We start from the raw sequence: 18,036 nt of genomic DNA on the forward strand, positions 1-18,036 counted from the left end.
TATATTGTTTAAACAGGAAAGTCTGTTCAAATGCTGTAATTACACTTCCCTCCCCTAAACGCTATATATTGTTTAAACATGGAAGTCTGTTCAAATACTGCAATTACACTTCCCTCCCCTAAACACTATATATTCTGTTGAAACACGAAAGTCTGTTCAAATACTGTAATTACACTTCCCTCCCCTAAACACTATATATTCTGTTTAAACAGGAAAGTCTGTTCAAATACTGTAATTACACTTCCCTCCCCTAAACACAATATATTATCTTTAAACAGGAAGGTCTGTTCAAATACTGTAATTGCACTTCCCTCCCCTAAACACTATATATTGTTTAAACAGGAAAGTATTGTTCAAGTACTGTAATTACACTTCCCTCCCCTAAACGCTATATATTGTTTAAACAGGAAAGTCTGTTCAAATGCTGTAATTACACTTCCCTCCCCTAAACGCTATATATTGTTTAAACATGGAAGTCTGTTCAAATACTGCAATTACACTTCCCTCCCCTAAACACTATATATTCTGTTGAAACACGAAAGTCTGTTCAAATACTGTAATTACACTTCCCTCCCCTAAACACTATATATTCTGTTTAAACAGGAAAGTCTGTTCAAATACTGTAATTACACTTCCCTCCCCTAAACACTATATATTGTTTACACAGGAAAGTCTGTTCAAATACTGTAATTACACTTCCCTCCCCTAAACACTATATATTGTTTACACACGGAAGTCTGTTCAAATACTGTAATTACACTTCCCTCCCCTAAACACAATATATTGTTTAAACAGGAAAGTATTGTTCAAATACTGTAATTACACTTCCCTCTCCTAAACACTATATATTATCTTTAAACAGGAAAGTCTGTTCAAATACTGTAATTACACTTCCCTCCCCTAAACACTATATATTCTGTTTAAACAGGAAAGTATTGTTCAAATACTGTAATTACACTTCCCTCCCCTAATCACTATATATTATGTTTAAACAGGAAAGTATTGTTCAAATACTGTAATTACACTTCCCTCCCCTAATCACTATATATTATGTTTAAACAGGAAAGTCTGTTCAAATACTGTAATTACACTTCCCTCCCCTAATCACTATATATTATGTTTAAACAGGAAAGTCTGTTCAAATACTGTAATTACACTTCCCTCCCCTAATCACTATATATTATGTTTAAACAGGAAAGTCTGTTCAAATACTGTAATTACACTTCCCTCCCCTAAACACTATATATTGTTTAAACATGGAAGTCTGTTCAAATACTGCAATTACACTTCCCTCCCGTACACACTATATATTCTGTTGAAACACGAAAGTCTGTTCAAATACTGTAATTACACATCCCTCCCCTAAACAGTATATATTACAGTAAAGTACGTTTAGAACGAACACGCTTATAACAAACTACCGGTTAGAACGAACTGATTGTAAAGTCCCGATTTTCTCACCTATATATTAGTAATACATTTTAATGTATAGAACGAACTATGTATAGCGAATTAACTGTTAAAACGAACCAATTTTGTGGTCCCAAATAGTTAATTCCAGTGTAAATAAGTGTTTACATAACGAACCGTGAATACCGGAAGCATTACGTATCAAACCAATCAGTGTAAAACGCTGCAAAGCCGTGGGATCGACCGCACGACCGCACTAAAACAACAGCCTAAATAACTTTTGTTTGTCTGGACTTGGGAACAGGTATCAATTAAGGGATTAAGTCACTAATTATACCGGAACCGTTACGTATCAAACCAATCAGTGTTAACGGACAGCTGAGCCGTGAGATCAACCGTACTCCAAAAACAGTCTGACACGTTCAACTCAATATATATATACAATGATATTAATCAGCGGTAATTAATGGGATTCTCTTTGTTTGTTATAAATCCGTGTCAGTTTTTCGTTCAGTATGCAATCATGACGGACACGAAAACATTACTATTATATTGAGTTCAAAATTCAAAATGGCCGACTTTCGGAATAAAAATTACCAACTTCTGCAAATGTGTACAACGAACTACTGTTATAACGAACCAATGAAGCTGGTCCCTTGCAGTTCGTTATAAGCGTACTTTACTGTATGTTTAAACAGGAAAGTATTATTCAAATACTGTAATTACACTTCCCTCTCCTAAACACTATATATTATGTTTAAACAAGAAAGTATTATTCAAATACTGTAATTACATTTTAAACACGAATGTCTATTCAAATACTGCAATTAAACTTCCCTCCCCTAAACATTATATATTTTGTTTAACCATGATAGTCTGTTCAAATAGCGTAATCACACTTCGTTCCCCAACCACTATATCATTAACCACTATATATAGTCTGTTTAAACACGACAGCCTGTTAAAAACAGCAGGCCAAATTTACGCAGCTTGTTTTTCCTAAAGACATGTGTTTAAGCATTGTAACTGTATGTAGTTACACGTATTTAAGACAAAAACAGGCCTTGTACATTCGACCCAGTCTGTGTAAACATGTGCTCAAATACTGAAATCTACACCCTTTTCACCTAAAAATTATGTAGTCTTTTTCAAACAAGATAGTCAATCCAAACACAATAGTCTGTTAAAATACTGTAACCTGCACTCGATTCCTCTAAACACTATATATAACAGTCCATTTAAACACAATACTCTATTTAAACATAGTAGTATGTGTAGACACTGTAGTCTGTTCAAATACTGTATACTCTTCAAACACAACAGTATATGTACACTAGTCTGTTCAAATGATGTAGACTGTTCAAATAAGTGCTATAGTCTATTTACTCTGTAGTCTGTTCAAATACTGTAGATTGTTCAAACAATATAGTATATTTATACTGTAGTCTGTTCAAACACTGCACACTGTTCATACACTATAGTCTATTTACACTGTAGTCTGTTCAAATACTGTAGACTGTTCAAACAATATAATCTATTTACACTGTAGTCTGTTTAAACACTGCACACTGTTCATACACTATAGTCTGTTCAAATACTGTAGACTGTTCAAACAATATTTACACTGGAGTCATGGTCAAACACTGCACACTGTTCATACACTATAGTCTATTTACACTGTAGTCTGTTCAAACACTGCACATTGTTCATACACTATAGTCTATTTACACTGTAGTCTGTTCAAACACTGCACACTGTTCATACACTATAGTCTATTTACACTGTAGTCTGAAACACTGCACATTGTTCATACACTATCGTCTATTTACATTGTAGTCTGTTCAAACACTGCACATTGCTCATACACTCTGGTATGTCCAAATAACACTCTCTGTTTAAATATTTTACACCACAGTCTGAACACATGTTGAGTTCATTGGTTCCTGTGCATATGGCTATTTAGTAATAGTTATAAATTCTAGATACATTTGGGTAATGAAAACCAACAGTTTGTTTCTGAAGCAAGATGTACATTTGAACACTATATGCTGAGTTCATTGGTTCCTGTGCATATGACTATTTAGTAATAATTATAAATTCTAGATATATTTGAGTAATGAAAACCAACAGTTTGTTTCTGAAGCAAGGTGTACATTTGGACACTACACTAGGTAGACGATCCAATACACGACCTAAACACATGCTAAGATCATTGGCTTCTGTGCATATTACTAATTAATGATATTTATAAATTCTAGATATATTTGGGTAATGAAAAACTACAGTTTGTTTCTGAAGCGCAATGTACATTTAATTTTTTTTAATTTATTGTCCTCAGAGCTGTACATTTGGGCACTACACCAGGTAGAAGATCCAATACACACCACCGAACATCAGAAATATTGCTGGGAAAAAAGCCCGGGAAAAAAGGTCCACTCGTCTGGCGCGCATTTTACCCTTAGGGTCACTGACCCATTTAGACTGCACTTCATTGTTCGAAGCCTAAAACAGAAACAAAGACGTGGATTTAGTGAATTGTAATTAAATTATCTTGAAAATTAAATGCAACCCAGACTAAAAACAGATATCGAGCTCCACCCCAATCAATTCAAATACAAACAATACATCAATAAATTTGGAAAAATCCTACTTTATCTAAGATATCAATTATCCCATCCCCAAAACAACAACAATAAAAAACCCAACCCTAAACCCCAAACAAACAAACATAATTAGAAAAAACCCACAAAATCAAAACACAAAATAAAACCCCAAAACAACAAGACCACAACAAACCACCCAAACAAACCAAGCAAAAAAACAACAACATCAAAACAAACAACAACAAACAAAACAAAACAAAAAACCCACAAACAAACAACAACAGCAAAACCCCAACAACAAAAACCTCCACAGAAAACAAAACAGAACAAAAAGAAACAAATAAACACCCACTTGGCTGATCACACTAATAATTTCCATATAAAACGTTTTGTGTTTACAAGTAAAATGATTTTTATAAAGATGTAATAATACTATTTTGTTTTCGAACTATATATCAGCAACAAAAACAGTGAATAATTTTGGTGTGAAAAAAGATGTCTAACATCATCATATTTTGAGAGGTTATTATATTATTTTAATCATAAACTAAATTTAAACTAATTTATAGAATCAAATTAAAACTGTCCTGCGTTTTCAGCCCTAGCAAGACTCCCGTTTGTTTGTGTGTGTATTTAAAAAAACAAAACAATTTAAACACTGTCTGAATTACAAGTTTTAAGTATAAAACATTATACGGTTATATATATTTGAAACTTCCTTTGGCCGAATTATTTCAATAATTCAAATTTTGTTTGGCCATTGGAAGAAGTAATAAATTTGAACATATGAAATTATTTTAGACAAAAATCAATATTGAGATGCATCAAAACATCAGTCGTCTGTAAATGCATCTGCTGTAGAGATATTCATATTCCAAGCAAAAAATATAAATAAATTGTAATTTTAATTATTTTCCAAAAACATTTTGAATGGCTACAAACTCAGGATAGTCCATTTAAAATTTCAACCTCTTGAGGTTTAGAAATATGTGTGTGTGTGTGTGTGTGTGTGTGTGCGTGTATGTACGTGTGTGCGTGTATGTACGTGCGTGCGCATGTACGTGTCACTTCTATTTATAAGTTTGTAAATGATGTCTCAGAGATCCAGGAAATATTTTACGGGAGGGGGAAACTATAAAAAAAGAGTACAACGACCACCTCATCAAAAGGATATCCCAATTGAAACAACAACAACAAATTAAACGAGAAAAAGGGGGGGGGGGGGACACTTGAATATGTTAAGAGTGGGGTCCCCTGGTCCCCCCCTCCTTGGATCCGCCCCTATGTCTCGAGTTCATCTCACCCTAAGAGGAGATTTTTCATCTTCACTCGTCTTGTCCACCTTGGTCTCCTTTCTCCTAACTTGCCTCCGGTCGAGGACATTGACTAAAGCGAACTCCAGCAGCGCGCAAAATACAAAAGACAAACAGGCGGCCATCCAAACGTCTATAGCCTTGACGTAGGATACTCTCGGAAGTGACGAAACGGCCATGGATTTTTGTGTTGTCATGGTGAGGACAGTGAGGATACCAAGTGAAATCCGGGCCGGAACAGCGTCCACGTTGAGCCAGAACGAAACCCAGGACAGCAGGACGATGAGGACACTGGGAATGTAAATCTGTATCATGTAGAAACCGATGTTTCTCTGTAGGTAGAAGTCTGCCGCAATGCAAGTGAAATTTTCTGAAATATAGAATAGAACATAATGGAATGAAAAGAACAGACCGCAACGGGGCAGAACAGAACAGAATATAATAGACATGGAATGGAACAGAAATACAGAATTAGAATAGAATGAGAATAGAATAAGAATTGGAATAGGGATAAGAGTATGAATAGAACAAAATAGAACAGAACAAAATAGAACAGAACATAATAGAATACACAGAAGAGAAGAGAACAGAATATAATAGAAATAGAATGGAATAAAAATATAGAATTACAATATAATAATAATTAGACTTAGAATTAGAATAAGAATAAGAGTAGGAACAGAACAGAATAGAATAAACAATAGAACAGAACCGATCAAAACAGGACAGAATAAACCAGAAATGTTTTTGCATGTTGAGACCATTTCCACCCAGTTAATCAGTCCAGTAGACCATTGCCACCCAGTTAATCAGTCTATTAGACCATTTCCACCCAGTTAATCAGTCTATTAGACCATTGTCACCCAGTTAATCAGTCCATTAGACCATTTCCACCCAGTTAATCAGTCTATTAGACCATTGCCACCCAGTTAATCAGTCTATTAGAACCTTTTCCACCCAGTTAATCAGTCTATTAGACCATTTCCACCCAGTTAATCAGTCCATTAGACCATTTCCACCCAGTTAATCAGTCCATTAGACCACTGACACCCAGTTAATCAGTCTATTAGACCATTTCCACCCAGTTAATCAGTCCATTAGACCACTGACACCCAGTTAATCAGTCTATTAGACCATTTCCACCCAGTTAATCAGTCCATTAGACCATTTCCACCCAGTTAATCAGTCCATTAGACCACTGACACCTGGTTGCAAGGTTTCGCTGAAGTCTTCTTTAGCTCTAGGCACTTATACCCCAAAACACCTAAGGCATCTAAGAAATGTATTCAATGGCCAAAAATGGTTGGTTAGTTTGGCTTATGCATGCAAGTGTATTACTCCACTGGCTGGTCGAATCGCGCCCTGCGTTGCTACTGTATATACAACGTTATTAGGGTGTAAACATGTTGTTCTCGTACTAGTTTTGGATTGTAACTTTTAAAGGCGTAGACCCTAGTTTTAACCCGTAAAAATGGACACTAAGTTTACAAACCTGTAACTCATTTGGATAAAGTTACAATACAGTGAAAGAAGAGACTGTGGCGTTAAAACTGGGAAATATCCTTAAAAACAGACTAGAACTCGAATCAATAACCGCTACTTCTCAGACGCACATGCGTTTTTAAAAATATGAAAAATGCATTTTTGTGGTATTAGAAACACCAGGATGACCAGAAACACATCGGTTCTACGAAAATGGATAATCTAAAGAATAAAATATAATTAATGTTTTATTTCAGTGATCATAATCAGGGGTTCAAAAATCCCATCGTTCGACGCCCGTGCCAAGTGGAATTTTCATGCCAGGCAAGTAATTATGTTAACTGCAAATTTATAATTTCCGAGTTCGCTTGAACAAAGCATAAATATTATGAACTGTATGCTTATAAAAGATGCAAGACATTTTAGTTTAGATATAATAAACCTTGTAGCAGAAAATACTTAATGTGTTTCAGTACTTTGCAAATGTAAATCTACGTTCGTGTAAAATGAACGGGTAAGGTGAAGTTAGATTTCATTAGCCATACGCCGTAATCGTGATGGTGCGATGCCCTCTAAGCATACATGAATATATTCATTTGTTCTGCGTTATTAAGTTTTTAACAAATACATTATGCTCAATAAGTTAAAAATACAAGGCTGCAATCGATGTACTCCCCGGCTATTGTTTACCTAGCCTGCACTAGTTAAAAACATTTGCAAAGTAACAGAGCTCATGTTTACTTTGAGCCCAGCAACGACTGTTTGCGAGAGATTTTTCTCAGCTATTAACAGGGTAAAAACACCCCAGAGAAGTGTTCAGGGGAAAAAATGTTTAAATAATATACACACAATAATGACACATGGGCCAAAATCCCTAAACATTTTTGAACCAATGCCAGCCATAAAAGAATGGCTCACGAGTGGAAAGGGATCTCACAACATCCACGGTCATACAAGTGGTCACCAAGGCATACATCGACACAATGATTATATTTAGATGAACAAGTGGACACTACCAAACAAATAACAAAGTTTAAATCAACAAATGGACACTATTTAAAACATAAATTTTAAATCAACAAGTAGAGAAGACAGTGGATACTACTGGACAGACATATACATGTAGTACTTCCTAGTTAAGTGTTGTAACCTATTGGCAAAATTCTTCATTTGTGCAATTAAACCAATTACTTTCAAGATTATTACACTATTAAGCACTGTATTAAATTAAATAGGAGTAACACAATTGATTACCTTAAGAAGTATGGGCAAGTGGAAAAATATATGAGGCAAGTGAATATCTGATTGGCACTTGCCCTATGGCAAGTAATTTTTGTTTTTGTTTTGAACCCCTGCATAAACGGCTTTCTTACACACCCGTTGTGGGGAACACCATGCGTTATTTTTGGTTACACACTGTTTTTATCACATTTACGTGTGTTAACATTTTCAAGACATACGATGACCAGGTCACCAATGAAATACAAGATATAAAAACTACATGATGGAAATCAATTAGACTGTGACGTATAGTTAACCTGACATTCATGTGTCTGTGACGCGTAAGTCAGCTACAAAATGCAACGGCTGTAAATAACGTTTAGTCGAAAAAGATGTTAAAATTTGCTTAAAAACTGGTTTTTGAGGATATATAAGAAATAGAATAATACATTCGTGTCCGTTTAATGCCATTTATCTCGTTGTTTAAAAACGTATCGAACTCACTTTCGCTGGTTAGATACATTTTAAAGCAACTCGTTCTGAGATAAATGATATTTAACGGGTCACTCATGTATTATTCCCCATTTAATAGTAAACACATATGTTGTAGTGTTTAAAAACTAGGGTCTGTCCCTTTAAATAAAATGATTCATCACCATTAACATTTGATGACTACGAATAAAAGTATAAATAAATATTGATTCAGTCGAAAACGAAAACATATTTTATTGTTTTTATATACTTAAATAAATTTCTTATATATTTTATTTTAAATATAAATGATTATGCTACATTACTGAATGTTTTTTTCTGTCCAATACTTATTTTGCTGCTTGAAACAGTACTTCTTATATTTAGTTATGTGAAATTTATTTCTGAATGCATACCCATCTACAAACAATTATTCGACCACTCCACAATACAAATGTTTCAAATCGTTTGTGTAATACTTATAGTTAACTGATCAAAGGCCCGGGACCCCGTTCCACGTAACAACCTTAGCCCTAAGATCACCTTAAGTGCGTAGTTACCTTATACACTTAAAGCAATCTTAGCGCTACGATCGCTTCGTGGAACGGGCCCCTGTTAAGTGATTTCCTGTGTAGCAAAGTGCATATGAAAGACCCCTTGCTGCTAATGGAAAACAATGTAACGGGCTTCCTCCGATGACTACTTGTCAAAATTACCAAAGGTCTGACATCCAATAGCCGAAACTAATGAATCAATGTGCTCCTGTGGTGTCGTTAAGCAAAATAAACTTTGATAAACGAGAAATAGCCCAATGGGCCCACCGACGGCGATCGATCCTGGACCGACCGCAATTAATCAGTGTGATATAATGGTGTCGTTAAGCAAAAGAAACTTCAACTTTATAGTTTAAAGATCGATAGTGTACATAAATTGCTCTGCTCTCATCATCAAAATGGAAAGCAAATCTGCGAGGTGTTGTTACATCTACCTAATATCTAAAAAAGAATATCAGCATGTGACAAGACGAGCAGTGTTTCGCCGACGCAGTTGCTCGCGTCAACCCATAAGGATTGCTTTATGAGACGAGAAACGGACACATTGATTACAGAAAACAATATTCTAAACCAGAAACCATAAAATTCAACCTAGTCAGGTATTAAAAAGGTGCTTATTTGTCGAAGTACGAGCATTTCTTTAGGATTATATCAAACATACTTCTGTAACTTAATTTGGGGGTGCTGAATCCAAAATAATATGTTGACCATCTGAGAAATTACATTTAAGGAGTCAAAATGACAAAAACAAAAATGGTAGTATACGAAATTAGGATTGTGTTGAAAATGCATTGTATCTAAGTATAACAGAGTGTCACAGATTAAGTTTTTATCTATTTTTGTGCGATAATTTCTTTAAGATTGTATCCAACATATTTTTTCTAATCAAATTTAAATATGCTGAATCCAAAGACATATGCTGTCCATTTGAAAAATAATGCTTATGTAGTCAAAATAACAAAAACAAAAACACGCCTCTATATTTGAATACAACGCATTTTCGACACAATAATAATGTGCAGACGTTCATATTATGAAACCCCTAAATAGAAAAACAAAACATCTATGTTTTCAAACAATGCAGATACAAATGTGTTTACAGACAACGAAATTAGAGGCGATCGTCAAAACGAAATTTGGAGAGAAGGATTTTACGATCTCAGATAGGGAATTGTATTTTTTTATTTTTTTAAATAGTTAAAAAAAAAGTATGCCTAAATCTACATATTGACATAAATTTTTGGAAGATTTTATGTCTTTACCTACCATATACAGGCGCAGATCTAATTCATTTGTTTGTTTGTTTTTGGGTGGAGGTGGTGGTGGTAGTGGTGTTAATATCAATGTAATGGAGACTGACTGGTTAATATAAGTTTGAATTTATAGGTGATAAACATATTGACGCCCTGAAGCTAAAATCAGAGGATCGATATTTTAGACCTTTATTTTGCATAAATCTGGAAGGGTTAGGCTATGCGTTGTCCCACCCACCCACCCCCACGCCTACTGAAAGGCAATCTAAACACAATAATATAGGCCTAGCTCATAATTCTCCATGTTATTAGAAACTATTTTAGTACGGCCAGAGTTGATTAAAGACAATATATAATGTTTTATAACAATTATATGGTAGGTAGGTAACTAGTTTAACGTGCTCATATACCACTAGGGTTTCGACCACGGAATTGTATGTGTACATATTTTGTTTACAATTATGTAACAATTACAAACACAACCGCACATTCAATAACTGATCCCTCCAGTTGCCAATCGCCCCCTGTTACTGGCCCCTCCCAACGCTTATGTGTCAAGGACTTGTTTATATCCAACCTCCTAAAGTGGATCAGCAAAATTATGAAATCATGCCATACCTGGCAATGACATGGCAAAGATTGCCTCCAACATGATTGATATTCAATTGGTATATTATTATTAATCCCAAATTAATACCAGATTAATGTCAGATACATATGCCCATTTTTTAACCTCTATACCTATAATGGGAGGTTCACACATCGCTATGAAATAAAGTTGTCTGACATCACAGAAAAGTTCAAGTATATATGAAATATGGATAGAGAATTTTGACCCTGTAGCTGTTGATCAGGAATTGGCAGGAAAACAATACACGAGAGAAAAGAGAACTCATAAGCTAGCATCTCAAGCACTCCAACGTTTCATATTTTTGCAATTAATGATTTTCATAGAATAGAAATACAAAAACATTCACCAAAGACTAATTAAAATAAAGAAATTGTATGACAACGATGTATGTTCTTATTGCTGTTTCACAAGTTACTTCACAAAATTTAATATTAACCTGAATGCTGATGTCAAATTTTGATTAATAGTTTCAGCGTTTACAAGGACAGTGCTTGACGATCACTGGGATCAGTATCTGTACTCGTATTGGTGCATGTTGCCATGATTTTATAGATACATTTGTATGATCACATTAACTACAGTCCAAAGGCCCAAAGCGCCAAACTGCAATATAGTACAATCCGGATTACAGATATACAAACCCGTAAGAAGGATGCCAATGTCTCATACTGAACAGAAAACAATGTAAAATTAACTAATTTCACCTTTGAAATTTGTTTGAAAACTTTGCATTAAATGCAAAATGGGTGGGTGGTTTCACCGAGGACGATACAGTGTAGAGTAGTAACACTGAGTTGAATGTTGAATAACCAAAGACCAAGCACGGGGAATCTGATACCAGAATAGTAGTTCATGCAATTCACTGTTCAAAACTATCTGACTAAATATTGCTGTATATATTAGTGAGACACTGATATATCAATATCCTGTTGGTTTTTGCTTTTTCACATGTCAAATGTCCACGTAACAATTGGACAATGTTTGGAAAACCATTCTATAATACAATATTGGAAAACACACCTCTTAGTACCAGAATGTTGAGTTAGGTTGCTTTTCATGATCTGAGATGCAATACTATTATTTCAAGGGAAATTGAACGATTCTGAAAAATGGCGGTTACTGAGACCAAATAGGCATGCATTAGACAATTAATTTGTAAAGTGTATAATGTAACAGTAGGCAGCAGAGACGAAGTACGAAATGTTCTACCTGGGAAATTGAAAGATCCAAAATATGGTGTTCGCAGACGAGCCTGCTTGTCTCATGTCATTACCATATAAAGTAAGCTTACATGTACCACTCTTATCTAAGCTTTCCATCATCTTCAGCAGTGGGTGGACTCGTATGGATGAATATCCCATGAATGCCATCTGATTTTGATTCCAGTTTGTGTTAAAGTATTAGAAAGGTTACTGCTGTTGTTAAATAACCCTTTCACTAAATACCCATACATGTTAAAAAACTCTTAGCATCATATGTAATGTAATAAATAAAAAATACAGTAATGAATTATTAAATAGACTACGTTTTGGACAATATATTTCCACCCATTGCCAATAGTTATGATATGGCGGCCATCTTGAATCATACCACACATATGTTGAACTCATTTGTGTTATATGCTGCGACACATTCTTGCATTTATGGCAGCAAATAATGCCCTTCATAAAACTTGGATGTCGATTTTATGACAAATGGCCACCATTTTGTTTTCCGCCATCTGGATTTTCAACTTTTTGACACAAAACAATGTTTTCAAATTTTCAACATAGATTTTTATAAATTAAATGTATCCACATATATGCTAATGTCAAAACAAATCGTATAAAAATCGTTGGGATACCAGTTACATACGTTTTATTAGGCAATTTTCCGCCATTTTTGTTTTCGGCCATTTTGAACTATAAAACATAATTCCTCAGATGATCAACATATTTCTTTAGATTCAGCATAGCAAAATTAGGTTAAAAATCTATGTTGGACCAAATCCTAAAAAAATGCCCGTACATGTCACATTTCTGGAAAATGGGACCTGACTAACCGTACAGTGGCATAGCAGTTCAGTCTATGTTCGTGCTTATATCCAATTAAGGGTCAAACACGCTGTCCTGGACACACACACACACGCACGCACGCACACGCACACACGAACACCTCAGCTGTCTGTCCAGGACTGTGGGTTAGTGGTTAGTGGTTAGTTGTTAGTGGTTAGTGAGAAGGAAGTAGGTTTACGGGCCTAACACCTCACCATTGAGTCGTTAAAGCTGGCTCTCGGCGGGTGCCGATACCGGCAGGTGAATCAATTACCTACCAGCGGTATGTCTGATGGCTTAACCACGGCACCACCGACTTCAGTACCGTTTTTGTTTTTGTTTTGTTTGTGTTTTTGTTGTGTGTTTTTTGTTGTTGTTTTTTTGCGAAGTAAAACGCAGACAGATCTTTATCTTTTCCGGCTGTGTAGACGTATCACTTTATTTATACCAGACCATACATCTATATTTATGTTAAGCTGTTTGGTGATTTATAGCATGCAAACCTTAATTGGAAAACGTAATTTTCGTTGCGCCCAGGGAAATCACCAATATACCGCCAAGAATTTGCATATAACTTAACCCAATACAACATTTACGACTGGCACATACGTGCAAGGTGTTTATTTATGACCTAAACATAAAACGAAATGAAATACATCTCAAGTTAATGTCGCGCAACCTGCAAGGAAAATTGACCATTGTTCGATTTGATCATCGTGTGTTACGAGAACGACAAACAAGTAAAAAGAACAAACGATGACGTTCATGGAATTGCTCTTGTAGTCTAACACATTTTCCAGCTATTCTCGTCGAGGAAACGTTGGAGAATTTATTACATAGGAATTTGTTTCGGGCGTGACAGCCTTAATGACGATCCCCTGTCGCCAATTCTTACTTGCAAATCATAATAAATGAAATTTATGGCTAGACATTATTTTGAGAGTCCTACGAGCGATATTCACAGTCCTTGCAGCTAATTTATAAACACAGGATTAATGGTCGTTAAAGCGATGATATTGGGAATATTTTTGACCATTAAAATAGATAACATAGATCATTTGCCTTGTTATGTATCGTTGTAGACGTGTCCAGCTTCTTACTATACTAAAAGATGTCGAAAACATACGCATGACGTCAATTAAAACATCATCCATACCGCAATATGATCTCTGAATGTCTGGCATAAACAATATTGATAGCTTCCAGAAGCCTCTAGGTCTTGTAAGTCTGCGTAATAATGATATGGTTTAGTTACAATTAGCATAAATTGAATACAGCAGTATCCCAGAAGCAGACAGTAAAAATTATTGCAAAAATGTTGGGCTATATATTCAGTGCTAATTAAAAGGCCACACAGTGATAGCCACGTCATGTAAAACAAAACTGTTAGCACTAAATAGATCTGATTTAATTTAAATGTCCATGCGGTATAGCGATTTCATTGATGATATTTTGTGGGCGATTATATTTAACTTTTTAACTTTATTATGTAGATTGTAGATATTACAAATTGGCACCAACGTTCATTTCTAGCGATTGAAAAAAATAAAAAATAAATACATGTAGGATGGAGTGGGTGTAAGCTATGAGCTCGTGGATCTAATAACGCTTAAGCATCATGGATGTAATATTTTTAAAAATATTTTATTGCCCCAGATCATTGGCAATGTCAGAGTTGGACAGAATACTTACCACTAGCTTCCAATTCCGTGCAGTTACGAAATTCAATGCCCGTCAGCATAAACTGTGGAAGTTCAAGATGTTTTGGCATCTTGATGGGTTCTTCATCATCAGCCCATCTGAACATTATACTTTTCTTGGTGAACGAAACTGCAAAACAAAACGAATGACGATCGCTTTTTGCACATACAAGACTACTTAATTAACATAATAATGTATTAGAAATCAGTGTATGACAAGCATATGGTCATAATGTACGCTGCGAATATATACTTATAGCTGATTAGGGAAAATTACAGACCCGTAGGAACGAGGGGGAAAGGGGAGAGGGTGTGCGAAGGATGAATGTTTTTTTTTACCCTAATCTATATAAATACGTATAAACATCTAGCTTATGCCTTCCCCACTAGAGACTAGGCCTTCTCTTTTATATGCACTTTCACACAGACAGGAAAGTACATACCACGGTCTTTGTCCAGCTGAGGTGCACTGGTTGGAACGAGAAAAAACCCTAATCAGCTGAATGGATACGCCGAGGTGGTTCGATCCTGCAACGCAAGCACCTCAAGCAGACACTCAACCGACTGAGCTAAATTCCGCCCTTGAAATGACAAAATATCAACAACAACAAAAACAACAACAACAACAATTATTCAAACTATTACTTACAACTCTGAATAAAGAGGTGACATACTTGGCTATCCATAGGGTATTTATGTAATACCATTGGACACGAGGCAGTCAAGGAAATTCTGAAAAACAAGATATATATATATATTTACTGGTTGGCAAAGAAAATGCCTACATTGATATATAGTTGATATGTCTTCCAGCTAAGGTAACTATACTATCTGAAAAACTCAAATGCGTATACCTGAGCCGATAAATGATTTTCCCATTGCTGTATATGTGGAGCATTTTGTTGGGTACGGTCACGGTGTGGAAGGAAGCGCTCTTCTCGTTGAGGAAGAAAAGGTCAGGGACCCATATGTCATCCATGAGCTTCGTGTCCAGTTCCAGGTACTCGGCGTCGATCAGGCCCAGAAATCGCAGACGGCGATCCACCCATTCCTGCGTCACAAATGCGTTCAGCGAGAAGTCCTAGAAATGAACGAAATACTGTATATTGTATATAGAGTATACTACACGAGTAGCCGTTAGATACCATTTATCTTACAACGAATTGTTTTAAACGTTTTTAAACAACGAGTTGTAAGATAAATGGTATCCAACGGACACGAATGTTGTATTCTATTTCTTACATAACCTGAAAAACAGTTATAAAATAAACTAAAATGCTTTTTCCAACGAATACCTATTTACGGTCCTTGCGCTTATAGTTAACTTGTGCGTCACAGCCAAGTCAATTTCAGGTTAGCATATACGTCACGAAGCGATCGATTCGACTTTTGTTTTCATTGGACGGTAAGATATTGGTGACCTGATCCTCACCTGGGAACAGCCCGTTGTATGTCTTTAAAATGTTAATGCATGTTACCAAAAATAACGAATGATATTCTCACCGACGGGTGTGTAAAAATGTATTTGCGTCAAATGAGAACCGATGAATTAGCATATACCTGTATACAAACTAATGCTAAAAAACACTATTATAAAAACATATTATTAACTTTTAAACCCATATCATCGCTCATAACATTCGTATAAAACATTTCTATGTAAATAATAAAAATGTTTCTTAACATATCACCATCAAATTATATAAATTAACTAACGTTTTTAATACAGGTATAAAGACAAAAATGCTAAAACAGCTAAAGTTTGCAGCTTCAATGATACCGTAAATTGTGTTTCTTTTGTTTAACGACATCGCTAGAGCACATTGATTTATTAATCATCGGCTATTGGATGTCAAACATTTGGTAATTTTGACATATAGTCTAAGAAGGAAACCCGGTATACTTTTTTCATTAGTAGCAAGGGATATTTTATATGCACCATCCCACAGACAGGATACCAATCATGGTGCACTGGCTGGAACGAGAAATAGCCCAAATGGGCCCACCGACGGGGATCGATCCCAAACCGACCGCGCATCTAGCGAGTGCTTTATCAATGGGCTACGCCCGCACTGATACCCAAGAAGTCGACAGTGCAGTATACCGAGACTACATGTAGAATGGTGCGTGCTTTACCTTGGCTGTTCCATCAGTTGCCTTCACACCTATATCATAAAAGAAGATTTTTTTTTTTTTTAAACTGTTAAGTTGGTATGATTTTAAAACGTAATATGTTTTTGTATTAACATTTAGTTTACTAATTGGTTCCTTTTTGACGGAAACTATAAATCTAGAAAGTTGGCCGAGCGATAACGTACGGCAGCGACTGCGAGCGTAGTACTTTACCCACGCAATACTATGATTGTTTAGTGAAGAAGTGAAGACACAGCTATCAGTGACAACAAAATGAAACCAGTTGCACGTCTGCCTTATACGCTAAATGTTTGAAATTATTACTCATGGCAATGCGTTACTAAATTCACAACATTTGGTTTTATTTAGGAATATTCAGTTATTACGAGCAATGGATAAAATTCCATTTACTACAATAAATAATAACAAGTATAAAAAAAAAGCAAATAGAATTTCAACTAGTGCAATCAATACTATTACAGGTGGTTTCTCAAGTACGACTTTCTACTACACTTTATCACGCAATCACTGTATTCATTGTCAAGATATGAGGACTATATAAATCTCTCTGCATTCGCCATTCTAACCTTAGCAAGATAAACCGATATCTTAAGACAGTAACCAGTTATTTCCTATGTATCATCATTATGGTATGTGTTTTTATCTATTTCATGATGTTTCCAGCCTGGCACTGTCTGCTACCTATGGGACGAGATGGATTACTGCATGTCTGTTTACTCTATAGCAATCGACCGGCCTCGGTGGCGTCGTGGTTAGGCCATCGGTCAACAGGCTGGTACAATTAGTTATATTTTATTTGAGCAATAAAGGGACATTCCTGAGTTTGCTGCAATGTTTAATATATTATCGACTAATAGAGACTTTTTAACGATTGTAATTGCATATCAAATATATTTTTCTGCATAAAATATTAGTGACTGTATATTAAACGTGTTTCTGATAGTTCTAATATTTGTACTAGATTAAATTTCATTTTATTTCCTAAAAATAAGGTTTTTTCGTACGTACGAATCCAGTTTGGGCTTCTTACAAATATCAAAACGACCAGAAACACATTGAATATACATACACTGATATTCTAAACAAGAAAATATATTTAATGTGTAAGTGTAATCGTAGAAATATTTTATTAGTCGGAAACATCTTACAATGGAGCAAACTCAGGAATGTCCCGTAATACTTTATTTTTATCGTCCGACTGAAAAACCACT

The 18,036-nt window shown here is 35.3% G+C and overlaps 1 protein-coding gene across 1 annotated transcript in view; it reads right to left on the reverse strand.

The window, feature by feature from the left end:
• Window positions 1–2,619: 2,619 nt before the first annotated feature.
• Window positions 2,620–18,036, reverse strand: part of LOC121375868 (glycine receptor subunit alphaZ1-like) — a 38,083-nt gene continuing 22,666 nt past the window's right edge. Inside the window, exons 5-9 of the mRNA XM_041503544.1 lie at window positions 15,526–15,752; window positions 15,321–15,403; window positions 14,664–14,801; window positions 5,317–5,696; window positions 2,620–3,912 (exon numbers count right to left, since the gene is read on the reverse strand). Coding sequence (XP_041359478.1) covers window positions 3,766–3,912; window positions 5,317–5,696; window positions 14,664–14,801; window positions 15,321–15,403; window positions 15,526–15,752 — 975 coding nt within the window. The 3' untranslated portion in view covers window positions 2,620–3,765. The remainder of the gene's footprint in view (window positions 3,913–5,316; window positions 5,697–14,663; window positions 14,802–15,320; window positions 15,404–15,525; window positions 15,753–18,036) is intronic.

The sequence above is a fragment of the Gigantopelta aegis genome, chromosome 6 (genome assembly GCF_016097555.1).
Source record: "Gigantopelta aegis isolate Gae_Host chromosome 6, Gae_host_genome, whole genome shotgun sequence".
Lineage (NCBI taxonomy): Eukaryota > Metazoa > Mollusca > Gastropoda > Neomphalida > Peltospiridae > Gigantopelta > Gigantopelta aegis.